Genomic DNA, 26,424 nt, shown 5'->3' with positions numbered 1-26,424 from the left:
TGAAAAGTTGGACCGCCTTGCTGTATAATGTGGTCTCCCAAGTTCTCTCTCTTCTCTCCTCAAATCCTTACAAGGAGGAGAGCCCTTGGATTGTTCTTGAAAATGTGAAGGTGGTATGTCAAGTTCTCAGTTGGGGGGGAGGACACATAAGGCAGCGGCAGGACATATGCTTGGCATGCAGAAGGTGCCAAGTTCAATCCTCTCCCCAGTAATCTTCAGTTAGGCTCAGGCCTCATTCCAGATTTTTTTGGGGGGGGAGTGTTCTTGCGCCAAGTGCCCTCAGTGAGCCTTTTCCAGCACTGACCACCTTTTTGCTTCCCACCACCAGGCAAGCACGTTTGTGAGACCGGCACGTGTGCATATTAACTGCATCCATACTATGGAAGGTGTGCCTAGTTTGGCCTCCGAGGTGCTGGTTTGGGGTCCCCAAAAGTGAGTTTAGTGTAGGGGAAGTGGAGCCTGAAAATAAAAGGCACATTGCTGAACTTAATGAGCAAGGGCTGAGATTTCCCCCAAGAGTTGTGCACTGCAATGTTTCATTTTCAAATAAAAAAGGAATGCTTCCCAAACAGAGCACACTAAGTATGCTCTGCAGCTCTGAGATGTGACCAGGGAGGCAGGTCCACCCCTGACATCATTTGTTTGGGGGCTGAGCTGCTGAGAAGCCAAGGCTGGCAGGGTGGAGAGCCCGTAAGTCATTAGCAGGAGTGTCTGGTGGTGTACGTGTGTGTCTCCTTGAAGCCAGCTTGCTCCACGGAAGGAAGTGCAGGCTGCCTTGTGTGAATTGCATAGGAGTCAAAAGGCTTCCCTGGATATGTCGGCCACAACTGCAGCTGTTCTTCTCTCTCTCTTCCTAGAGGCTCACCTTTCTGCACAAGCACCTGTCAACGGTAATGCATTTCCAGGCTTCTTTCCTCTTCTCCCTCTTCCTAAAGTACTGTAGCAGTAATGCATGTGGCAGTTGGGAAGCTAAGCACTAACTGAATTGCATGTTTTGCATTTTATTACCATTTCAATCTACCTTTTACGTTCTTCCTCACCTAGCCACTACCCCCCAGCCTGATGAGAACAACTTTCCAGGCAGCTGATTAAGTGGACTCTAGCCTAGTCCAGGAAAGCATGTTGTTCTCTAATAAACGGTTTAGTCTTTAAGGTGCTGCAGGACTCTGTTGGTTTTTCTTCAAGAAACCAATACAGTTGCTCCTTTGGAAGTTCCTTTCAGATGTCTTAGTGGCCACACTTGATGTTCTTAAGTGCATGCAAAAGACAAGTGTTTGCATTTGCTTGCTGGCAGTACCCAAATGCTTACAGTGCATCCTTAAGAAATATTGATAAAGAATATATTCCTGGAGGGACTGCAGAAACCGGCAGGAATGACCAACAGCTCAGACCACACAAGCTGTGCTAATAATATTATACACCAGTGTTTTAAACTTCTTCACAGGTATTATCATCTTTACAGCAGCCCAGTCAGGTTGGCGAGTAATAATATGCCCATTTTGCAGATGTGCTGTGAGGATGACGCTGTGGGAGAAGGGCAGCTTGCTTAAGGCCATCTCTTTATTGATTCATTATGTATTCACTACATTTTTATCCTGCCCAAATAAGTGAAGTTTGTTGGACTGTTTGCAAGATAAATGTTAAAACCATAAAATTCAAAATAAAATGGGAAATCTAAACCAGTTTACAACAGTCACAGATAGAAACAAAAAACAAAAACAAAACAAAACAAAACAAAAGCAGAAGACAACAGTGGTACAAGGTTCCTAAAAGCTCTTGCACTAGGGTTGCCATATTTCAAAAAGTGAAAATCCGTATAGAAAAGTTGTTGAGCTTTTTCTTGTAAAAAAATAATAATACTGTATTGGCCCAAATATAAGCCGCACCTGAATATAAGCTGCACCTTTAAAATTGGGGTGGGGGGACCCTGAATATAAGCCGCTCCAATCTTTGCTGCTCCTGGCTGCATAGTGGGAGGGGGGGGGGAGCTGCGCTGCGTTTTCCCTCCCTCCCTCTCTGCCTTCCCGGACGGGGTGGGGACTACGCACGGGGTGGGTGCAGCTTTGCCACGCTTCTGGCGCTGTTTGCCCCACACTCCTGGATGCATACTATAAGTTTGCAGATATAAGCCACAATTTAACTTTTTATGGTTGGAATTTGGGGAAAAAGTGAGGCTTATATTCAGGCCAATATGGTAATAAAGCGTTTGGCCAAAATCTACACTTCTGACATGGGTTGCCATACTTTTGTAGGGTATATTTATTCCCCACAGTATTGCCATTATGGATTTTCCTGGACATTTCAGCAATTTCCACCCGGACACTTTCCAACAGCTGAATCCTGGCTATGTCCGGGAAATTCTGCATGTATGGTAACCCTAACTTACACAGTGAAAAGGAACAGGTAGTGATGGAAAGAAAGGCCCTCTGGCTGGGACCCTGGAGACAGCAGGTAAACCTGGGCTTGGTTGGTTGGTTGTGAGATTTGGAGAATGGCTATCCTGTCTCACAGCTCATACCTGTAGCTCCTACAAGAAATAGTCCCTGTTCCCGTGATTTGTCTCAACTGGTTTTAATTCCAAAGTTAATTGTTGTAACCTGCCCTGGGATCTCCTGGTAATAAAGTTAACCACCAACACAACACTGTGCTGAATTAAGAACTTAGGGTGATTGTACTGGAAGCTGAAAATACTGGCATAAGAAGTGTGTGCAATGATAGACACTGCAGCATGTTGCCTTAGTGCTCACGTGTGTGTGCTTGTAGGTATAAGTGCTTGGGGAAAATGCATCCAACAGATATTTAACTGCTATTGGTCTGGGGAAAGTAAATAGGACAGGCGTCCTATGAGTAGGATGGCAACTGTGAGTAAGGAAATGTCATAAAAGGAGCCTGTGTGGTATAATGGTAGAGCAGAGGGGGTCTGTTGCTGCTGAATTACAGCTCCCATCAGCTCCAGCCAGCATGGCAAATGATTAGACCATGGGTAGGCAAACTAAGGCCCGGGGGCCGGATCTGGCCCAATTGCCTTCTAAATCTGGCCCATGGATGGTCCGGGAATCAGCGTATTTTTACATGAGTAGAATGTGTCCTTTTATTTAAAATGCATCTCTGGGTTATTTGTGGGGCGTAGGAATTTGTTCTTTCCCCCCCTTCAAAATATCATCCGGCCCCCCACAAGATCTGAGGGACAGTGAACCACCCCCTGCTGGAAAAGTTTGCTGACCCCTGGATTAGATAGTTGGATACAAGATTTTGAGGGCACGATGTTGGCTGCCCCTGACAATTCAAATTCAAATTCCCACTCAGCTGTGAAGCTCACTTGAACCAGTCTCCATCTCTCAGCCTAACCTGCCTCACAAGGTTGTTGTGAGCTCAAAATGCGGGGACCACAGACGCAGTGGAGGACCTTGGGGACTCAATTCTCAGCAGCGCCCTGTGCTGCCCCCTCCTCTCACGTTCCATTCTACATCATAGTTGCGGCACCCCTGTGGCATTCCCAAGGCTCCACACCCAGGGCGACCAAACAGGTCACATTCCCCTAAATCGGCCTCTGCACGTACACTACCTCGAGCTGCACGGTGCGTGGACAGAAACAAAATGATGAAGGCAACGCTCCAAGATCTTCCCCCTCCCCAAAGGCAGAATAGGGATGATGATGTGTAAAACAGGGTTGCTCCAGATGTTGTTGGACTCCCAACTCCCACCAGCCGAAGCAGACATGGCCTGTTTTCATGGTGGGTGGGTTGGGAGATGCAGACAAAGAGCATTTGGAGGGCAATAGGCTCCCCATGCCTGATTTACAACCCCTAGCAAGTAGGGGCCACTGCAAATCCTATTAGTTTTGCTGCTAGTTACACTAATTGAAGATATTTTAGTCTAGGAAAAGACAACACACACACACCCCAAACACACACCTACAGAAACTGAGCTGTGTTCACTGTAAACTCAAAAGCTGCTGAATAATGCTGCTGTTGAGAAAAAGAGTGAATTCTTAACAGCTTCTGTTGCTCTTATTCCTCCACACTTTGCTTAAAGAAAGAAGTTGCAACAGCCCAAAGCACATTGAGCTCAATGCCTGGAGCAGTTTTAACTGGAGAGAGGGATTAGAAATTTTAAAATAATGAATCAAAGAAATAAAGAAGGGCAGTAAGAGTAGTATCTCAGTTGTGTTAAAGCCCTTGGTGTTTAATACAAAAACCTTCTGGTTGCTCCCTCTTAAACACACCAGTTCTGCTGTTGAAACAAGAGACAGAAGTTATATTGTGAAAGGAGGGGGAGGCAGGGACACCTGTGTGTTCTTAGGAGGTTTCTGTGGGAAGGGAGAGAGGGAGGGGCACTGGCTGCTCCTTCTCACGTACGCCATGCACACAAGATGTTTGCTGCAAACAACCTTTTAAAGCCCAAAGTATGAGAGGTTTTCAACACACGCACACACAGAAAGAGAGAGAGAAAAAACATACCTCAACCTTCATTCTGTTCTTGCATGAAGATGACTACAGTGGATTTATTTATTTATCATCATCATCATTATCATCACCACACCTTTCCTCCAAGCAGCTCACAGTGGCATACATGGTTCTCCTCCATCTTCATTTTATCCTCACAATGGATGAGTCTGGGCTGGGCTGCGTTGGGTGACAGTGACTGGCCCCAAATCACTCAGCTTCATAGCTGAGTGGGGATTTGAACCCAGGACTCCAACATTCAGTTCAAAGTGTTGAACATCTACATTGAGCTATCCAACTTTCCACCAGTTTTCCCAGGACAGTCATTAAACTAACTGGGCTATAACTTCCAGGATCCTTCCAGATCCCTCTTTAAACATTGGTGGTACATTGGCAACATTTCCAGTCCTCAGTAATGGAGGCTGACCTAAGTACTCAATCCTACTCAAAACAGACTCACTGAAATTAATGAATCGAAGTTAATCTTGTCAATTAGCTTCAATGGGACTGCTCTGTAGGGTGAGCACTGGATAGTGCTAGGTGTGTGTGTGTGTGTGTGAGAGAGAGAGAGAGAGAGAGAGAGAGAGAGAGAGAGAGAGAGAGAGCTCAAGCAGCACTATATGCATTGGGATTTATTTCTGAGGAAATATTCATTCTTTCATTCAAGGTCCCCACTCTTTAGCAAAAACAAACAAACAAAAACAAAACAAAACAAAGGTTCCCAGAGCAGCTTTCAAATTACTAAACATAGTCCCTGCTCTCAGGTTTACAATCTTAGAAAGACATCATACAATGGGAAAACAGATTGAGAGAAAGAATTAACCAAATTCTGGTTGAATTTCTTTGTTACTAGTTAATTACAATATATATATTGTATATATATACTATATATATATAGTTGGTTGTTATTTTATGTTATACTTTTATACACATGTTTAGCTATAGTACTTTATTTTGTCTGTGTTCTAAGTTATATCTTTTTTATTTTCCTTCTAGGGTCCAAGTGGTCTTATATGGGTAAGTGGTGACTTTAGGTCAATACATTAAATTGTAATTCTTTATCCTATTTGTTTAATGTCAGGTTAGATTTAGGGAGGTCTCATTTAGTTAATAGCAGGATCTGTTTTGTTGATCTAATGCCTACATATCTTCCATTCACCCAAACAACAGGGCGCATCACGTGATAACAGCACGTGATGCCATGATGTGGTACAGATATCACAGGAACATGTTGTGTCACATGAAATCAATTCTTGTTCAAAGAGGTGGGCTGAGTACTTGGCTAACTACCAGGTCAACTGGTTGACCAAAAAAGTAAGTGAAGGTAGAACTTAACAGGCCACTGCTAGGTGACAGGCCACACAAGTATCTGAAAATGAGCTGGGGTAGAAGGCAGCGGCTGGCTGGTGGCAAAGGTGTACTGTGTGGCGACTACGTTGTGCTGTATAAATGGAACATCTTTGTGTTTAGTTCCTTAATGTTGAGTCTCAAGGACCAGGGCTTTTTTTCACCCAGAACTTGCAGGAACTCATTTCTGGCACCATTGCCATTGTAAGACAACAAGGGAGTTATTCATGGTGAGTTCCGGTGCCTCTTTTTCTAGAAAAACAGCACCTTCAAGGACTTTGTGTTAAAGCCCAGGAATGGAAATCCTAATGTGTTGTGTCAAGTGAAGAGCTGGAAAAAGTTCTTTACTGACCTTGGATGGCTGGTGTTTACTAGCTACTGGACATCCCTTACCTGCTTTGCTGGGTAGAAACACTCTAAGACAAGGGTCGGCAAGGTTTACTGGCCATGGGCCGGATCACTCCTACGGAGATCGTCCGTGGGCCGGACTGGCACAGCGCAATGCCAGAAATCACATCTGCGCATGTCCACGGCGCCGGAAATCGCTTCTGCGCACGCCCAGACATAAAAAATCACTCCTGCACAGAAGTTATTTTCAGCATCTGGACATGCGCAGATGTGATTTCCAGTATTTGCACATGCACAGATGCAATTTCCGGCACTGCTCAGTGAGTCCCCGTGCCGCGCCGTGCTGGTTTAGCACAGTGCACGGGGGACTCGCCGAGTGGGCAGCTCAGTTTGAGAGTGGGTCATGGGCCAGTAAAACGGTCTTTGTGGGCCGCATGTGGCCAACCCCTGCTCTAAGAGGTGGAATGTGGCTGCAAAGAAGACAGCAAAGTCTGAATTATTCAACTGGCTAAGGGGCTTCAAGGATGTGCCATTTGCACGTGGGATGAACCGATGCAAGTTTATACACAGGCATGATATCTATGGTCACTTCCAGTATTTTGTGGGAGGGATAGAAGGGCTTTCTGGAAATTTAGGTTTATCTTATCTTATCTTGTTTGTTTGTTTGTTTGTTTGTTTGCCCTCGGTGTAAGCTTTGTGCAAGGCAAATTAGGATGAATATTCAATAACAGGAGAAGTGCATGGCTGTTCCTCTGTGCTTTTTATATTTGTAAATATGCAGATATTAAAAGCACACATGAACACATATGCCCATATCATACTCTCTCTCCACAGGGAAATTGACCTTGTAAGACACACTTAGGGAAGTGCATTGCTTCAAGGTAGCCTCCAAAGCGAAATAGCTACATGGCACAATTTCCCCTTAGGGGAAATCTGTCTTGGAATTATTGTTTTTTTCAAGAGACCTTTGTGTCACATGGGAAATGATGCAGAGTGTTTGCTGTCTCCGCTGCCCAGCCCCACACAGTTCATCTTTGTGTAGAGTTATGACTTGCTGAAGCTGCTTGTTTCTCTCCTTTAAGAGTTTCCCAGTCCTACTTTAGCAATCATCAGCTCTCAATTCCTTTTCCTTAGCGCTGCAGGACATTTCCATTTATCTGAGTCAGATAAGGAGCTCCCCCCGCCCCCCACCCCAGGTCCTGCCCTCCATGTAGGAAGCTTGCAGGAGACCTTTGCACATTTAAACCCATTCCACTGTTTCTAAAGACGTAGAAATTGTGTGTACGTGCACACACAGGCACCTCAGGTATATAACATTGCCGTTGAAAGGTGTTTCGTCTGCAGGATGTGATTCTAACAGGTCAGGGCAAGGTTGTGGTGTTCCTTGGAGCAGAGGGGGCAGCAAGAGACGATTCTGTTCTGCTGGCAAGGCAAGGAGAGGAGAGGGAGTTGTTGCCATTAAGTGTTTATCTTTCAAGGAGCTTTTATTCTCACAACTCCACTTTTATCCTCACAACTCCACTAGGTGGGCCAGGGGCCAGGCTTAGAGAGAGAGAGAGGCACGTCACAAAGTGAGTTTTATGACTTAACAGTGATTTGAACCTAGGTTCTCCCTGCTCCTAATCCAAATAAGGACTCATCCATCTGGCCCGCTACTTCCCCCCGCCCCAGAAAACCCACTCTTTACCACTGAATTGGAACAAATGGCAATTAGGTTTTCTGCAGATTGCTGGTTGTTCCGATTCAGCAGTAAAGAGTGGGGTTTTCAAGGGAAAGCTGCAGGGCAAAACCACTCAGACCTGTTCTTAGAAAGTGGGGGAGAAGTGGTGGGAAACCGCTCAAACCCTTTCAAGGCATGGAACGAGCGTAACACTGGGCAGGCCATAAGGCTTGTCTCAAGAAGCAATTGTCTGTATAGTTCCCAGGACAACATATACCTGCTTATTTACATGTCCAAGGTTCTTTAAAAAAACAAAAAAACAAATTTTCAGGTACACATTTTCCACAATTACCGTATTTTTTGCTCTATAAGACTCACTTTTTCCCTCCTAAAAAGTAAGGGGAAATGTGTGTGCGTCTTATGGAACGAATGCAGGCTGCGCAGCTGTCCCAGGAGCCAGAACAGCAAGAGGGATCGCTGCTTTCGCTGCGCAGCAATCCCTCTTGTTGTTCTGGCTTCTGGTAAATATAAAACAATACATCCAACGACTTCCCTTCTCCTCCTCCGATGGGTCATTGTCCTTTCAAAATTAGCTGCAGATTCTATTTCTTCCATCTAGTTTCCCCCTTCCCATTATATCTTAATCTAAATTATACTGTTGAATTTACAATCATCCTGCTAGCCTTTTCACTTGCTTACAATGGTTTTCCAAATGGGTCCCTAAATGGATGTTTGAGTTCAAGGTATTTCTCGAATGTCTGTAGGGACTGAAGGCTACTGGGCGAGACAGGCCAATGGTCTGACCCTGTGCCATGCATCTTCCTGTGTTTCGAATCTGGATTCCTTTATTGTCTCCCTGAGGTTCTTCTGATGGGGAGCGAGTGTGGCCCAAGATGTTCCCCTTTTGTGGAGGAGTATTCCAGTCTCCAATTGATTTTCATAATGACGTTCTCCAGTATGATTCAACTCTTCTGCCCATAGAACTGGAAGGCTACAATGTCTCCCCCACTGAGGAGTTTATTTTGACCAATAATGGACATTCAGGTAAGGGAGGCTAACATGGACAGAGAAAATTGAACTATTACTATCATTACATAATGACAAAGAAGCACTTGTACAGGACTTTAGAGTGTTCTGATTGTTCTCAATATATATTTTCTCAATAATAATAATTTCTAATAATTTATTATCTCTCTTTTTTTTTTAAAAAAAAAGATAACATAGGCCAGCCTTATTCCCATTTTGTAGGCGTTCAAGGATCAGCATAGATAGGATTTGGTTGGGTTTACAGTCTTCACCACACTGCCTATTTATTTTGGCACATAACTTTGGATCTAGTTTTCCCTCCTGTGTGGAGGTGTTGTCACACATATTGGTTCTGTACCCATATGTGTGTCTACACAAGTGGCCACTCAAAGAACCTCAGTTACAAGTTAAATGACTTGCTATTGGTGACGATTATGACGGCCTTAATACAGTGCTACTAATAGACGAAATAGCTCTAAAACCACAAGGTATGCAACTCTCACCAAAGCACAGTGAATAATAACCGCCTAGCATGTTAAATTGGACTTGGCAACCAAGGTACAATGTTCTTCTTCCAAGTTTAGAGGGATGAGCTGCATTTAATATTTTGTTTCATATTCTGGATATTGGCAGCAGTCAGAATATGGAAAAATACAACTAGCAGAGGAACAGGAAGCATCAAAACGTTGCTAGTTTGTCATCCCTTTAGTTTCCTCATCCCAACAAAAATGCACATGATATTCAGAATTTCCTTCCTTAATAATCTCCATCCATATGCACATAGTAAGTTGTATCTGAACTTCCTTAATGTCTTTACAGTATTGTGAATTATTCCTTTTTGCAGCAGGTTTGATGACAAAATAACTCTCTTCCTTCAATGGCTGCAAAGTTTCTTGTTGCCTCTGCACCAGTGTGAAATATAACCCTTTTAAAATGCATTAACATCCCAACATTAATCCTTTGAGGACTGTGATATTAGCCAGTGTTTTACTAGGAGCCCTAAATGTAGATCTCAGTTTAAGGTCTTGCCCCAAAAGGTGAGAGCAATCTGAGGTGCATCCTAACTTGGGAAGCTACATCTAAGATCAGAACTGGCAGAATTCATTTGCCTCTGTACATATAAATTAGCATATGCAATTTTATGTAAATATGTGTCGTGGACCTGCACTGAGTTTTGCCCCTGCATTTAATACTCTCATGTTGTGTTGTCTCCCTCTCCCATCTTCTCCTCTCCTAGTAAGAATGAGTCTTTCTCAAAGCATGTGCATTCGGAGCCTCCCTTCCCACTATTCTGCCGCTCAGCTCCATTTACACTGGGGAAACCGGAACAAGCAGGAAGGATCTGAACACACAATCGGTGGGAGGCATTTTGCTGCTGAAGTAAGATTTTTAGGCATTCAATCTATTGCGCCTTTCAGATATCTATCTATCTATTAATTTATTTATTAAAACATTTTATGCCACGTTTTGGCCCTACAAAGGGCACTCAAGACAATTTACAATTAAGATCCAACAACAATTAAAATTGAAAGGCAAGATTAAAATACACTAAATTTCCCGCCTTGTTTTTCCTTTTCCCTATGAGGCTGGAGAAGCAGACTGCTAGTTGCTCCCCTCTGCTGCACTGCACAGCTGGCTTTGTTCATCACAAGTTTTGTATGCCACTTTTAGGACCTTTTCTCACATGGAAAAGCAGCTAATATTTTTAATATACATATTTTAATCAAACTTATTAAGTAAAGATTAAGTAAAATATACATATTTTAATCAAACTTACATACTTATACATATTTTAATCAAACTTATTAAGTAAAGAAAAATATATTTTGAGTTTCACAACTTTAATAATAAAAAAAGTTTATTAGCTCTTCAAGAAATTGTATTCTATTTCATTCCCTGATATAGTTTTCCTCAGGACAAACAACTCTCTACAAGCCCCACCTTCTCTAAGCAACACATTTACAATTCTTGTAGCACCAGATCATAACACAAACAAGTTCCAAATGATACCAGAAAAATATTTTTCCCTTAAAGATTCAATACATGGTGAACTATCATATCTGTTAGCAGGGAGAAATCTATGCCAAGTGTAACTATTTTTTTTTTTACTACATCTCCCATCCGTCCCAGCCAGCATGACCAAAGATTAGGAATCACCAATATCTGGCAAGCATCACATTGGCCACCCTGGGATGAGGGTGCTCTTAAGAACTGCTGATTGATCCAGATATGCTAATAAGTTTTGCAATCCTAGTTTAGATATTTATTCTACAGAACTGCCTGGGAGGACCAATCTGAACACAGCACCACAATCCATTCCATGCAAGCGTCAAACTAGGCTTTATTTCACCTGGGTCAAAGACTCGGTTTGGCACGCACACCCATTCGTTTGTGCACACGCATGCATACACAGAGAGAGAGAGAGGCTGGGAACCTCAATGGCGCCCCTCTGGAGGCTTCACCTGGGGCAACCCTCCCCCATAGCTATGACACTGTTCTGTGGACACCACAAAGAATTGCCATTATGTTCAGTTCCTTCAGTTCACAACCACAAAGCTGTTTCATGTCTTTCACTAATTATAAGTCTAGCAGAAGACATGGATGCCTGCCATAAAGTATAATTCAAGGTCAATTACAAGGGACTGAGAGCGCAAGGCTGTAGCAGTACATTTTGGTTCCTGAGGCAGAAAACCCTAATGGTGTGATGTTGGCACTCTTCCCCATCCCATATTCCTTGCTGTTAACAGGGGGCATCCAAGTTGCCCAGAAGCTGTCCCACATAAGCCACCTCATTAAAATACCATATTCTTGGTGGACTGTACCCATCAAACAGATTTCCCCTGTCTTCCATTCTGCCACTTCTGTAGTTAATGCTGTAATTCTGATGGTCTGTTACAGAGATAGGGGACCTTTTCTGACTGGTGGGCCAGATCTTACTCTCTCCTCCGCCAGCGGGCCAGATTTGACAAGCGGGCAAGGCTGTCCACATGCCAATCACCAGACATCACAGTGATTTCACAAAATGCTGTGCTAAAGTCCTTTGCAAGCAGCTCCACACTGCTCCGTAAACCTCTGAAAATCAGTTTTCGGAGGTTCAAAGAGTGACTCTGGGAGGGGAAAGTGGTTTACATTGAATAGAAACCGCTTTCCCCTCCTTGAGCAAGGCGCACTCCTACCACACATCAGCTGAAGGGGAGGAGAGCACATCTGGTCTCTGCAAAGGACTAATCTGTTGCTCGTTGTTCTTTTGAAGCCTCATGTCTACCTGCCCCACTACCTGCCAAATGGGGAAGCCTGGTGGGCCAAGTCAAGCCCCCAGGCCCCAAATTCTGCACCTGTGTTCTATTATAACTAGGCCAGGCTTGGGGTGTGTGAAATCCAGCATGCTGGTGTTTTCAGGCATATATATATAGTCAGTTTTCCTAATCAGGCAACTTATACTGCAGTGAGGCATCCAGTAAATCAGATTATCTTTTGCAAGCTTTGTAAATTTGTTAAGCCCAGGGGTGGAGCTACCTGCCCCGGCACCCGGAGCAGCGCAGGGGCGGGGCTAGCTGCCCATATGGTGAGCATCCCTAGCTGCCTGCTGTGAGCGGGGGGGGGGGGGGATGCCGCTAGCTGCCTGTGGCAGCATCGTCCCTAATAGCCCGCCGCCCGCATAGTGAGGGTGGGGTGGGGGTGGCGCAGTGATGTCACCCGCCCTCACGGCTGACACCTGGTGCGCACCACACCCCCCCCCACCTGCCTTCCTCCACCAGTGGTTAAGCCTTCAGTTGGTGTTTGCCATTTTATTCCCCCTCTGTAGCTCCACATCGTACATTACAACTCTGACAAATATCTGGACGTGAACTCAGCAATGGACAAATCAGATGGACTGGCAGTCTTGGCAATCCTGATTGAGGTAAGCGGCTCTTTCCCTCAAAAGTGTCCAAAACTAAAGTCCACCCAGAGGTTTAATATAATAGGGTCTTATCTGGCTCTTGGCAGTTGATGATTATATCCAGGTTCCAAGCTTGTCCCAGAGCTAGAGAAGCTTTGGCCCTCCAGTTGTTGTTGGACTCCAACTCCCATCAGCCCCTGCCACACTTGCCAGTGCTCAGCAATAGCAGAAGTTGTAGCCCATCAACATCTGGAGGGCCACATGTTCCCCACCCCTGCTCCAGACACAGGGAAAAGGAGGAGACAAGGCTCTTTTGATTGCCTGCCCCTGTGGATGAAGGATTGCTGCCCTGTTGAAAGCTGTTTCATACATCTTACAATGCAAACAACATCATTTCCCTCCCCAAAGTATGCTTTGGTCACAAAATATGTTTGGGGTTGCTTTTCCAGTGCTATTTTGCTAATGGTTTAGTGAACTATAATCATGGCTATTAAGTATTTTAGAATGTGGTTGAAGAAATCACTCACCACCAGATGCCATTATTCTAATGAGAGCAGCTCTGGGGTTATTGAAACACAAATGTATTTGTGCCCTGAAAAGAAATGACCTCAGCCCACTAAATCTGTGGCTGGGCTTATATCGCCAACAAATGATGGTGTAAACTGAAACAACAAGGTCAGACCAAAACATTCGGGTGCCCAAAACATCCACATGGTCTTCCCTACTGAGTAAACATGGGGAAACCATCCACCCAAAGCTCTCCTATGCAAGTTCCATTGAAGTGGATGGGAGCTGTGCTACTGTGTTCTTGGGCAGGAGACCTTCCTGCTGGATTTTGCCCCTTGGTGGGCTCTCCTCTTCCATTACCATTAATGGTGCCTAATAAAGATCTGCAAGTACTTGCTGAACCTAAAACTACGCAGAATTATAATGGCTTTAGAAAATAAATCTCCATTTTTGTTACAGACAGGCGCATTCAATCCATCGTTCGAAAAGATCTTCAGTCATTTTCAGAATGTGAAATACAAAGGTAGGAAAGAAGATTTCAACAGGAATTTTGCATCCCTAAGCAGTCAAATCAGAAGACTTTGTCAATTTAGGATGTGCTTGCAGTGCAGGTTAATTCATTAGAGATCGGTGTGAGGTTGGTTTACTGTAAGGTAAAGGTAAAGGGACCCCTGACCATTAGGTCCAGTCGTGGCTGACTCTGGGGTTGCGGCACTCATCTTGCATTATTGGCCAAGGGAGCCGGCGTACAGCTTCCAGGTCATGTGGCCAGCAGGACTAAGCTGCTTCTGGTGAACCAGAGCAGCGTACGGAAACGCCGTTTACCTTCCCACCGGAGCGGTACCTATTTATCTACTTGCACTTTAACGTGCTTTCGAACTGCTAGGTTGGCAGGAGCAGGGACCGAGCAACGGGAGCTCACCCCGTCGTGGGGATTCGAACTGCCGACCTTCTGATCGGCAAGTCTGTGGTTTAACCCACAGCGCCACCCGCGTCCCTTGGTTTGCTGTATGTGGTACTAAATTGTTTATAAGCAAGTGATAACCCAAAGCAGCATAAACAAAAAATTAAAAAAGCAGCATACCAAAATACATTCTGCTTGTTTTATCCATCAATGCCATTGTCGAGCACCCACCCTGTTGTCTGCCTCACTGTCACCTCCCCACCCCTGACCTAGACAAGTTAGCTAACCTGCGGTTGAGCATGTGTCATGATGACAATACTGGATTACTTTTGTTGCTCAGCAAAGTGTGTGTTTTGCAGCAGCCAGCCACACTGATTGGCTGTCACAGCTGTGACCTTTAGAGCAGAACACTTTGCTTCTCTAGCTAGATGCACAGCATCAGGGGGACTGACTGGTGAAAGTGCTCATTCTCTTGCATGCACAAATGAAACCTCCTTATCCGGAATAATGGAAAAGAGGGCAAAGTAAAGAATTAAGGAAATGCTGCATCCAAAAATATGCTGAGAGTTGGGCTGGCAAGAATATAGTTACTAAAAAAAGGATGATCTCTTTCAGATCAGGAAGCCTTCATCCCGGGTTTCAACGTCCAAGATTTGCTCCCAGACAGACTGGATGAATATTACCGCTATGAAGGATCCCTGACCACACCTCCTTGCTACCCAAGTGTTCTTTGGACGGTTTTTCGAAAGCCAGTACAAATTTCAGAGGAACAGGCAAGGGTCTATAAAACATATGTTCTCAGTTAAAGCCGGTAATCTTGCCAGTAATTGTGCATGAAGTGTATACCTGCCTTCTGAGTTTCCCACCTACTTACACCTTTATGCATGCTGCTGTTGTGCACAGGCTAGACTCCCATCTACTGTCTTAGCTTTACTGTGTTGGATTCAAACTGAAGATTAAGACTGAATTTCCACCCTAGTGTTTGAGACATGGTAAACACAGACAGGGCTAATTCATTTGACCCAGTGTGAAAAATGAAATGAAATTGTTCTGTCATCAGTGTGTCCAGGGCTGTGCAAGCAATCAGTGGACAATATGAGAGTTGCAACCCAAGAGATCCTGGGGCACATTTAAGGAACTTGGGCAAGACCTGAACGTGTGTTGAATGTAGCCATGGTGAAATGGTTGCCCACACATTCCATCACAGGCCTAGTATCCTCTGCAAAACCAAACCAAACCACCTGAAGGATAAGCAGTAATGTACTAAATTGCAATCCAGGCAATGCAGTCGGCAGTGGCGCAGCATGGGGGAGGGCCGTGGCCCCAGGCACATTTTTTTAGGGGGTGCAACGAGGTGCCCCTGGGCTAGCTGAGAGGGAGGGGAAGGGCACAGCTGTGAGTAGGCCTGACTCGGGGCGGAAGCAGCAGAGAGGAGAGGCAGTGGCAGCTTTGCCGCCCCTCTCTCTCACTGAGTTGGTAAGTGCAGCCCCCACCTGGCTGACTGGAAGGGTGCGCACCTCCCCTGCTGCCTCCTCCTCATGGTGCCCGCCAAGCCCTGCCCCCCCCCCGGGCACGTGCACACCGGGCACTGGGAAGGCATGCTCTGCCACTGGCACTCAACCACATTAGAACACCCACATTTGATCTGGGTTGACATTTTTTTAAAAAGCTGCTAAGACTGAATACAAGCCCGATATGTGGCTGTTTGAAACAGCCCTAATCAAACATACTAAGAGAGCAAATTCTCCTTAATTGTGGGGATATCCAGGTCTCTTCAAAGTGGGAGGGGGCATGTGCCTCTGGCTTAGTCAAGTCTGCTGTGGCAGCTGCTTTACAGAACATAAGAAGAGCCTCCTGGATCAGGCCAATGGGCCGTCTAGTTCAGCATCCTGTTCTCATTGTGGCACCCAGATGCCGGTGGGAAACCCTCGAGCAGGATTTGAGCGCAAGAACCCTCTCCCTTCCTGAGATTTCCAGCTTTTCACAGTGCATACTTTCCATCTGGAAATCATACTGCCATTTCCACATTTTCCTTCTGTTAACGGTTTGCATGTTAAGAGAACAGGTGAGGTCCCTGTAGACTGGAGGTGGGCAAATGTTGTCCCCATCTTCAAAAAGGGCAAAAAGTAGACCAAGGTAACTACTGACTGGTGAGCTTGGCATCGATACCAGGGAAGGTCCTAGAACAGATAATTCAACAGTTCGTCTGTGAGCACCTAGAAAAGGATGCTGCGATTACTAAGACCCAGGATAGGTTTCTCAAAAATAAGTCATTTCTTTTCTGATGGAATTACAAACTTGATGAATCAGGGAAATGCTGTGGACATAGAGTATCTTTATTTCAGTAAGGTTTTTGACCAAGTCCCCCATGATATTCTTGCAAGGAAGCTGGTAAATGTGGGTTGAATGAGTTAACTGTTGGGTGGATTTGTAGCTGGTTGGTGGACTGAACCCAGAGAGTACTCATTAATGGTTCCTCATCATCCTGGGGAAAAGTGACAAGTGGGATACTGCAGGGTTCTGCCCTGAGTCCATTGTTGTTCAACATCTTTATAAACAACTTGGATGAGGGACTTGAGGGATGCTCATCCAATTTGCAGATGACACTAAACTAGGAGGGGTACAGAAGACCGAATCAGAATTCCAAGTGACCTTAACAGATTGGAGAATTCAGTCGCTTGAATTTTGACTAGTACTGTAGAGTCAATACATCCCAGCTACAGAAACATTAAAGCTAGATACTGGGGAAAATGTCTCAACTGTAATAAGGACTGGTGGTGGAAGGAAAGCATGGTTTTCCATTCCTGCCACTGTGATATCATTAAAACTGTTGTGCTTTGCTCATAGCTGCTGGCCCTGGAAAGCACTCTGTACCGCACACAGCCTAGTGATCCTGCCCCTCTTGAAATGGTGAACAACTATAGGAGAGTCCAGGAGTTTGATGAAAGGCTGGTTTCTGTGTCCTTCCGGCAAGGTAAGCAACAGAAGATTCAAATTTCAAATTTATGCAGAGTTTAGAGTTTTATAAATGGCACCAGAGACACTTCCAAGCCAAGAACAGTTTGTTGGGTGTGCAACATTCCCCCTTAACATGATATGAAATGGGGTGTCATTAAATACTGTTTTGTTTGTTTATCTTGCCTTCTGTTGGGGCAGCCCGGTTGTATTTCCTAAAAGGCTAAAGTTGCAACAAGCATCAGCAAGTGGATGTGTTGAACCAAAGGTGAGGTGGTCCAGGAGCTTTGCTGGCACCAGCTGAATCCTCAAGATAACCTTGGGTGTGGTGGAGATCATGGCCACCTGTGGGCTGCTCTGCTGTATAAAAAGCATTTGTGCCACTGCCTGGGTGTGGACAAGCCATCTCCTTGTTGTGGAGTTTGTCCCACAGAGTGCTGGAAGCAGGGGTTGTGAGTTTGCTTTTCCTTTAAGTAAAACTGGCGGTGTGGACAGCTTTTTTTGGGAACCTAAGTATCTGGGCCCCTGTGAGCCCTCCTGGCTCTGCAGGATATAACAGTGGACAAGGATATTTTGCTGTCTGATGATCTGCATCTAAAAGGAACCACAACTTTGCATTGCAGGAAGACACTTTCTGGGGAGTTTCAAAGGATCCGATGAAGCCATTCAGGAGAATGAGTTTGACACGTAATAAAAAGACTCATAACGCTGGATTGATTTAAAAAACCCACCGTCATGAGTGGAAAAATTAGCCATCTGACTGAAGTGAAATGTGAGGCAAAAATAATTGGCTGAAGATTATTATATGGTTCTAAATTATTGGCAAATCAATGCAACAATGACATCTGTCAAAGAGAAAAAAGGGGGGGAGCCTTGTATTTTACTGTGGATCAGTAATGTTTTTTATTACTGTCACAGGGCTTCTTTTCTGCAAACTGAACTGCAAACTTTGTTGCTTTACAGCAAAGAAAGTATACATAATGCAGTCTTATGCATGTTTACTTTCAAATAAGCCACTGTTTTGAAAGGAGCTTATTCTGTTAATTCTGCATAGAATTGCAGCTGTAGTTTCCTGCAACTGTATAAATAACTCAGGAGGGATTCTCCACTAGATTTCTGAAGAGGTCTGAAATTGTAGTACTCTAAAATCATATGGGGAAACCCCAAACCTTATTTATTATTTAAATAGCACTGACAGGGTAAACAGCAGTTAAATGTTCCAATAAAGCTTTTACATGGAGCATGAACCAAGCAGCTGGCAGAAGACTTCATTTGCAAGGTGCACCAGAGAGCACTTTCAGGGACACGTGCTTGTCTTATGCCACCCCTGTCTTTAAGCCTATGCTGTGCTGGGCTGGCTGGACCTCTTGGTCTGCCCATTTGCTATTCAGCTAGGGCATGTAACTTATAAACTAAGCTGTAGTTTATATAGCTGACCCTCCCAAAGACAGGAAAGAAGGAAGAAAGAGATACAGGGAGATTTCCTTTCGCAACCCAGGATATTTCATGGGCCTTCAAACTTGTATATCATGAAAGCTACATTTCATTTATCCTTTGCACTTAACTAGACCAACCAAGCACTACGGTATCCATAAAATGTTGTGGGTATTTTTTAAGTGCTTTGCTCAAAATTGTTAATTTCTTTGAAAGTTCATATCTGGGATGCAGAATAAATCTAGTGCATAATGTGGCAACTTTGGTGGGGACATAGTCAAAATCTAGGGTATCAAAATTGTGGCAAGATGCCAAGGGCCCGGTAGTGCCAGTCTCCCAACTCAAAAGAAGCAAGTCCAAGTCAAGTTCTCTGCTTCTATGATAGATGTTTGTTTCCTCTGGGTGGACTTCTGTAATAGCCTCCCCTTCATGGTGAGGACGATGGCCCTGTGTGTACTTGTCAATGTCAGACATGTTTGCATCAGAGAAGGAGTGTGCTGTTCTTAGATTCTTGGCTGATGCAGAGCCCATTCCCAAGCCCACAAAACACTCAAAGATGTACTCTAATCTGTGTATACAGACCTAAGAATCCACTAAACTGGGAAAGCTGAGCTTGCCTCTGTTCTGTGGAACTCAATTGTAGAAGCCCAGTCAAGCATGTACACCTTTACATATACATGTGAATGGGGCACACATGTGTATTATACAGGCACAGAGCATCAGAATTGGTTGGAGTTCCCCATCATATGTACACACATTTACAGTCCTAAGTTCATTGCGACATAATGTGTGAAAAGGTCCCAAATGATCTGACATGCTCAGTGTTCTGCCTTAGAAATTAACACCAATTTAAATTTGTTTGAAAAGCAAAGGCAAAAGATGGCTAATTTTTCTGTAAACCAGATTCTTTATTCTCTCCCTAAAGAAAGAAGCAGTGAGTGGTTCTTGAAATAATGAACGTTGAGGTGGCAAATAGATTGTCTAATTTTATTATATATTGTATTTTTCAATTGGTCACATAATGGATTTGTAATAAAGACTGCTCTAAGCTCCGCCTTGTACAGAATCCTTCATTCAAAGGAGCAAAAATAAAATTGATCCTAGAAAATTAGCGTTCTTAGCATCTTAGTAGGCCATGCTACTAGTAAAATCTAAATTCCAGGTATTATGTGTCAAAAGGATGTTGACAAGCTCATATGCTCCATCATTTCTCAGTTGAATAGGACCATGCTATTATACACGGACACAGCTGATGAAATACAGGGGAAGGGGGAGGGCTAGCTGAGCTGCCCCAGTGGGACTTACTTTGAAGCAAACACACATGGTTCAAAGTTTGAACTTCAAACTGTGCATGGTTCAGACTGTAAGTTCCACCAAGTTCAAATCCAAGCACGATCAAGTCTGAAATCGTATACACATCTTGTCCCATTCAAGTCAGTGAGAGCACACGAAGGGATCTGCAACCCTTTAAAACAGTTAACAGTGGGAATTAAAAACCCACAGCCTTCCAAGGTATAACACTCACAATGCTGGTTCTGACATGCTGAATTCCTGTCTGTCATACATCAGTTGAAGGGACAATAACTCTGCTGGTGGGGGGGGGGGAGGGGGAGGTGCCAGTCTATAAGCTCAAATTTACTTTTGGATATATATACATACATGATGATGGCACACATACATATATGCCAGAAGGGAATTAACATGGGCAATGCGCCTACAGCTTAGGTACAGTGCCTGCCTCCTATCAGCTCAACTCAGCTGGACCACACACACACACACACACACACACACTCGGTCCGGAATCTGTTGCAGCGCCCTCACACTCAAAGCCTTGTAGCACTTTAGAAGCCTAACACAAACCTTTTTTGCTACCTCAAAAGGGGTTAATTTAATTATGTCCTTTGTGAGGAAGTACTTTTGTCGTGAATCTTCGAACATTCAGCTCCGTTGGATGTCTCTGTGTTGCAGTTTTAGAGAAGCCACACCATGCATAATTTTATACACTTCTGTCATGTCCCTCTTTACTCACATTTTCTGTAAAGTCTAAACAAATTTTTTTTAGCCACAAATGTTGTAACCTTTCCTCACAGTGGAGTTACTCCAACCCTTTGAGCCTCCTGGCTGCCCTTTTCTGAACCTTTTTCCAGCGGTACAACATATAAATAAAAATACTTTTTATTGTCACTGTACCACTTGTTTACAGTGAGATTAAACGAGCCCTCCCCCCTTTTTCAGGTGAAGTGACCTGAACTATACACAGCATTCCAAGTGAGGTTGCATCATAGATTTGTAAAACAACATTATGATATTGATAGGTCAGGCTGAAATAATGCCTTTCCAAAGGCCACTTAGTGAACTTCCTGGTGTGGGATGTGAACCCAGCTGTCATGGTCCCAGTCTGGCTCTGTAATCTATGCTATATCCTTAAGTCTTTACAATTGGCCTTCCTCACTGCATTCTATACCCCATTCTCAATTTTTAAAGCATATTCAAGAAGCATTAAAGAAAAGACAAGTGTCAGGAATCCCACCAATGCTGCATGGTCTATATCTCTAAGACATCTATTCTGAATTAATAACAATATGGCAGTTCTTAATGATCATAGAAGTCTTTATCCCTATTTATTAAATTAAGAACAGTGGACGGAAAAGGAACAGAAAACAAAGGATGAGGCAAGGCTGAAATGCTTGGCACTCGAGGGCTGGAATTTCAGAATTACTTAAAAAACACAGATATGGGACTGTCACGTTCAAATTGACTATTTGCTGTATTTTTTCTAGGTAGAATCCCAGGAGCATGGTTCTAGATTCATCTGAGATCCCACTATAGTATATTATATTTGCATAATATATATTTAATTCAAAGAGGAAAGCGAAAAGGCATCCATACCATATTTTTTTATTTCACTTGTTAGATTAATAAATTGCATCTCTCTCTCCACAAGAGAAATTACTTTTAAAAAGCAGAGTATTGTGGTACATGGCCAAGAAAAGCATTTTCTAAAATAGATGTGCGTGTCTTGAAGGTGCTACACATTTGGGGGGGGGGTTGGTTTTGCCACAACCAGTTCACAGGGCTACCTCTCTAGAATGTAATGTGGGGGTGATAGAATGTTTTGTGAATCCACACATTTAGCAGAGGGCATTGGAACAGGTACACCACCTAAAAGTATTTTAGATTAGCATTCAATAAATGCATTTGTTTTAAAGTATGTATCGATTTGGCTCTGCTGAAGGTTCTTCTGAGCTTCCTTGTGGTGAAACCCTCAAAAGACCACAGGTGGCTCTCAAGCCAGTCAAGAGCTTTTGAGAGACATTCATTTTACACTTGTTGGACTTCTCTTTGATTTTTACCTCTGGGGGATGCTGAAGATGCCTGCTGCAATTAACTTTCAGCCTAACAGATGGAAGATGACGGAAACTCTTGAGTCTCTGGATCCAGACTCCATCTGGACAGGTAGAAATGAAAGTCCAGCAAGCAGTATGTCTAAATCCACTGCCCGGAAACAAGAGAGGCCAACACAGTATATGGCTGGCAGTATTTGAACACACTGTTTAGACTTTCATTTCTCTAGTACTGGTGGTTGCTGCATGAGCATTTGTGTTTGTTGTACTGATGTGACATTGTGAAGGTTGCATTTGTCAGCACTGTCTCATTACTGCCTGGGCTCTGCATGCAGTTAGTTATTTGCCTGTTCCAATATAACTCCTTTCTGTTGATGACAGGAAATGATTTGGCATATTTATATTTTTCAGCATTTGGATTCATAGCAGGTGACCCTGGGGGTACCTATTTCCATTTAAATTTGTGCTCATATTATGCTTCAGCACAAGAATATCTTTCTTCCATTCAGTCCTCTTGATAGTTATTGCCTGTACGAGAGCACTCAGGATTGATCACATATGGAGTACCTGCAAAGTATTATCAAGTCTTGACAAACAATTTCATACATGTTCATCAACTGACTTAGAGTTTCAATTTCCTCTGTATGATTTAGAAATCTGAATATCCTGTTGTCCAAACATGAGTAACATCTGCCACTCCTAATTCCTGATCTTGGATTTAAAAGTGACTTATTCGGTCACATGCATGACTTGCACACTAAAGTATACAGACCTGTTGAGAAGTGTGCATTGCATATTTGCAGGAAAATCACTTGCGGATGTCACCCTGTGCTTAGATTGGAAAATGTAATATGCAACTGAGACTGCGTACACACAATATATTTAAAGCACATTCTCCACTTCTAGGACCTGTAGATTGTTAAGTGTGCTGGGAATTGTAGCTCTGGGAGATGTTAGCTACAGTTCCCAGGATTTTGTGTGTGTGTGTGTGGAGAGATGTGCTTAAAATGTATAGTGTCTATGAAGCATCAGTTAGGAGTTAGGGAGAAGCACAAGTAGAAATGTACCGGTAATATCTCTTGTAATACGGCTTCTCTCTGTCTTGCATGGAAGTGAAGTTTCAATCTCAGTTAATTATATAATTGCATTTGCTTGACTGCCTGCTTTGTCAATCGTGCCCTCTTCTAAGGTACTGGCTGTCAAACCCAACAATCTAACTTCCAATTAGCAACTTTTGTATTCTTTAATGCTTTGTGGGCAGTCATGTTTAGTTTTATTATCCATGGCATTTATCAAATAATGGCTGATCATTATTTTTCCTATTTTTCTAATGGGAAACTGAGGTGAGAGGCTGCCTTTGGCAATAGAGATGGAATATACTGTCATGACTAATAGCCTTATCCTCAATGAATTTGTCGAATCCGTTTTTTTAAGCCATCCAGGTTGGCGGCTATCACTATATATTGTATGGGTGAAATCCATAGTTTAACACTGCACCGTGTGAAGTACTTACAAAAGTACTTAACTCTGTATTCTCCTTTGAGGGCCTCAGTACAGGCTGCTAAGAGTGAAGGCAATTATAGCATCACAACAGGTTAGGGACAAGTTATTCAATTACAATGTTTTACTGATAACTGCCTGCTTCTCTCTCCTTCCTTGCCCTCCCTAGGTTTTGTTCCATTTGTTGTATTAGCCAGTAGTCTTGGCAGTGTCTTCATTCTCGTGGTAGCCTTCTGGCTGATTCGAAGGAAGAAGAGGTAAGACGGTTACTGTCATTCCATGGGGTGTTAGTTTAGAGTCATGGTTCTCTGCAGCTAGATTGTCCTGTACAATTAGCAGGTGAAACCAATTTCAGTACAGTGGTGCCTCGCAAGACGAAATTAATCCATTCCGTGAGTCTCTTCGTCTAGCGGTTTTTTCGTCTTGCGAAGCACGGCTATTAGCGGCTTAGCGCTATTAGCGGTTTAGCGGTTATTAGCGGCTTAGCGGCTATTAGCGGCTTAGCGGCTTAGAAAAAGGGGGGGAAAGGGAAAAAACTCGCAAGAACTCGCAAGACGTTTCGTCTTGCGAAGCAAGCCCATAGGGAAATTCGTCTTGCGAAGCACCTCAAAAGACGGAAAACTCTTTCGTCTAGCGAGTTTTTCGTCTTGCGAGGCATTCGTCTTGCGGGGCACCACTGTAGTCTTACTACAGACTTACTCTGGTACTGTACCACACAAATTATCTTTCTCCCAGTGTCCTTACCCTGCCCACCCCACTGGAGCCATTCGGGCCATGAGTCCAAACCACCCCCTGCTCCACTATTCATAGCATCAATAGATTAGAACGTCTACTTTAACCATTGTCTGTGTAGGAAAAGTCCGTCCTTTCATGACTTCAATTCAGAGAACAATGTAACAGGGCTTTAAAATAATTGCTGATATTCTTCAATTGCAATTTCAGCTTTGACTAACCCAGTTGTTCTGCTTTTCAGCATCAAACAAACAAGGGAAGAAAAAGGCGTCATCTACAAGCCAGCCATCAGCAAAGAAGAGAATATTTCCCAAGCATAAGCTTCTGTTGAGTTACCTTAGTAGCCACTCATTCACTACTTTCCTCAAACATTTGCACTGTTATCTCTTGCTTTATCACTCAAATCTGCTGGATTGTTTTTGCCTGAGCACAAAAAGAGACATGTTCAGCTGTTCTCCTTTGTGCAATAGAATATGAAAGGACAGAGTTTGCTCTCAAGTAGATGTGCAACAGAGATGTGCCTTAATATTCCCTCCACCCACCAAAAATATTTTTCTAAAGTGTACCAAACAACATATTAGGAGCTGTGTTGAACTTTGTTTATGTTATGACTTCAAATATGAGCTTTATGAGCAAGGCTAACAAAAAGTACTATAAAATAAATAAAAAAAATTCCTTCCAGTAGCATCTTAGAGACCAACTAAGTTTGTTATTGGTATGAGCTTTCATGTGCATGCACACTTCTTCAGATACCATGCACACAAAAGCTCATACCAATAACAAACTTAGTTGGTCTCTAAGGTGCTACTGGGACGCAGGTGGCGCTGTGGGTTAAAGCCTCAGCGCCTAGGACTTGCCGATCGAAAGGTCGGCGGTTCGAATCCCTGCGGCGGGGTGCGCTCCCGCTGCTCGGTCCCAGCGCCTGCCAACCTAGCAGTTCGAAAGCACCTCCGGGTGCAAGTATATAAATAGGGACCGCTTACCAGCTGGAAGGTAAACGGCGTTTCCGTGTGCGGCTCTGGCTCGCCAGAGCAACGATGTCACGCTGGCCACGTGACCCGGAAGTGTCTCAGGACAGCGCTGGCCCCTGGCCTCTTGAGTGAGATGGGCGCACAACCCCAGAGTCTGTCAAGACTGGCCCGTACGGGCAGGGGTACCTTTACCTTTACCTTTAAGGTGCTACTGGAAGGAGTTTTTTTATTTTGTTTCAACTACGGCAGACCAACACGGCTACCTACCTGTAACAAAAAGTACTATAGTTTGAAGAAAGCTTTTCATGTGTATGAAAATGTGACTCCCCTCCCCCTATCAGAAAACCAGTGCTGCTAATGTTAAGGAATCACCTGTATTAGGGAGCAGATGACATTATTGGTGACAGATTGAAAGATTGTGTCAATAATAGAATTGGAACAGTGGGCAATGTTGAGAGGAAAATGAGCAAATTTGGATAGAAAACCTGCTTTGGATGCAGGTTTCCCAGCGCCAGTTTTAAGCAGTTTATAGGTCAGGGGTCAGGTACTTTCAAATAAAACAGGTCAAATGAAACTCACATTTCCTCTGAGACTATACTGAGCTCCATTAGGTTCAGGCTAAAGAAATCTTGTTTCCTCCTAGTTGTTATTGCTAGTGACAACAGGTAGAAGCCACAAATTTGTAAATAAACAAAAATATATACTTAATCAGTAATTTCAACTTTATATAGCAGCATGTAATAAATATTTTTATTAAGAGTTTTTGTGGCAACTCCCATTTGTCTTCAATCATTTACCGTTTTACAAATATATCAGACAAAATTATTCTCCTGAATAGAAGCCAGGCAATGTTTCCCTGTATTTCCTGAGCTCTCAGCTGACCAGGGGATGCTCATGTAATCCACAGCAAGGATTTTCACCCAGATAGCAAGGAGTGCCTGGCAGCCCTTATAGTGCAGATATTACCGTGATTGCTCCCAAGGCATACTAGGGCTTGTTCTCAAACTGCGTTCCGGGGAACCCCATTGGTTCAGCAACAAAGAAAATCAGTCGTATTAATGGACAACCTTCTCAAAGACAGGTGGGCTGCCATCCACAACACACCCCTGCAATGCCAGCTGCAAGTGAGTGCTGAGTTTGTTCTAGCTGTACTCTCTGTTCTTGCAAGGTTGAGCATATTACTCAGACGTAACTTCTACTTATTTCAATGTTGGTAACCCATGAGCAAGTGTGCATAATATTACAGTAAGGAGACAACTGGAATCTTTCAGTGACTACACCATTGGCATCCTGTGTCTTCCATGATATCTCAGAAACACGAGTGAAAATGTCGGTGAGACTGCTTGGCTTCCATTCTTAATTAAATGGGGG

General features: G+C 43.7%; 1 protein-coding gene across 3 annotated transcripts; it reads left to right on the top strand.

Moving 5' to 3' along the window:
• CA12 (carbonic anhydrase 12) lies at window positions 1–24,445 on the top strand. Of its 3 annotated transcripts, none has more exons than XM_079953448.1 (10): window positions 1–890; window positions 5,442–5,462; window positions 8,662–8,844; window positions 10,064–10,206; window positions 12,632–12,727; window positions 13,673–13,736; window positions 14,733–14,890; window positions 16,965–17,091; window positions 23,520–23,607; window positions 24,324–24,445. In XM_079953448.1, the coding sequence occupies exons 1-10, from the start codon at window positions 815–817 to the stop codon at window positions 24,400–24,402; spliced, it is 1,035 nt and encodes a 344-aa protein (XP_079809574.1). In that variant the 5' UTR covers window positions 1–814; the 3' UTR covers window positions 24,403–24,445. The 3 variants fall into 3 exon arrangements, with proteins under 3 accessions (XP_079809574.1, XP_079809576.1, XP_079809575.1); XM_079953449.1 differs by lacking the exon at window positions 1–890 and adding an exon at window positions 2,965–2,983; XM_079953450.1 differs by lacking the exons at window positions 23,520–23,607; window positions 24,324–24,445 and adding an exon at window positions 21,902–23,509.
• The last annotated feature ends 1,979 nt before the right edge of the window (window positions 24,446–26,424 follow it).

This window comes from Podarcis cretensis (assembly GCF_951804945.1).
Source record: "Podarcis cretensis genome assembly, chromosome: 14".
NCBI classification, from domain to species: Eukaryota; Metazoa; Chordata; class Lepidosauria; order Squamata; family Lacertidae; genus Podarcis; species Podarcis cretensis.
The sequence above is the reverse complement of the archived record's forward strand: the minus strand, read 5'-3'. Positions and strand labels throughout refer to the sequence as shown.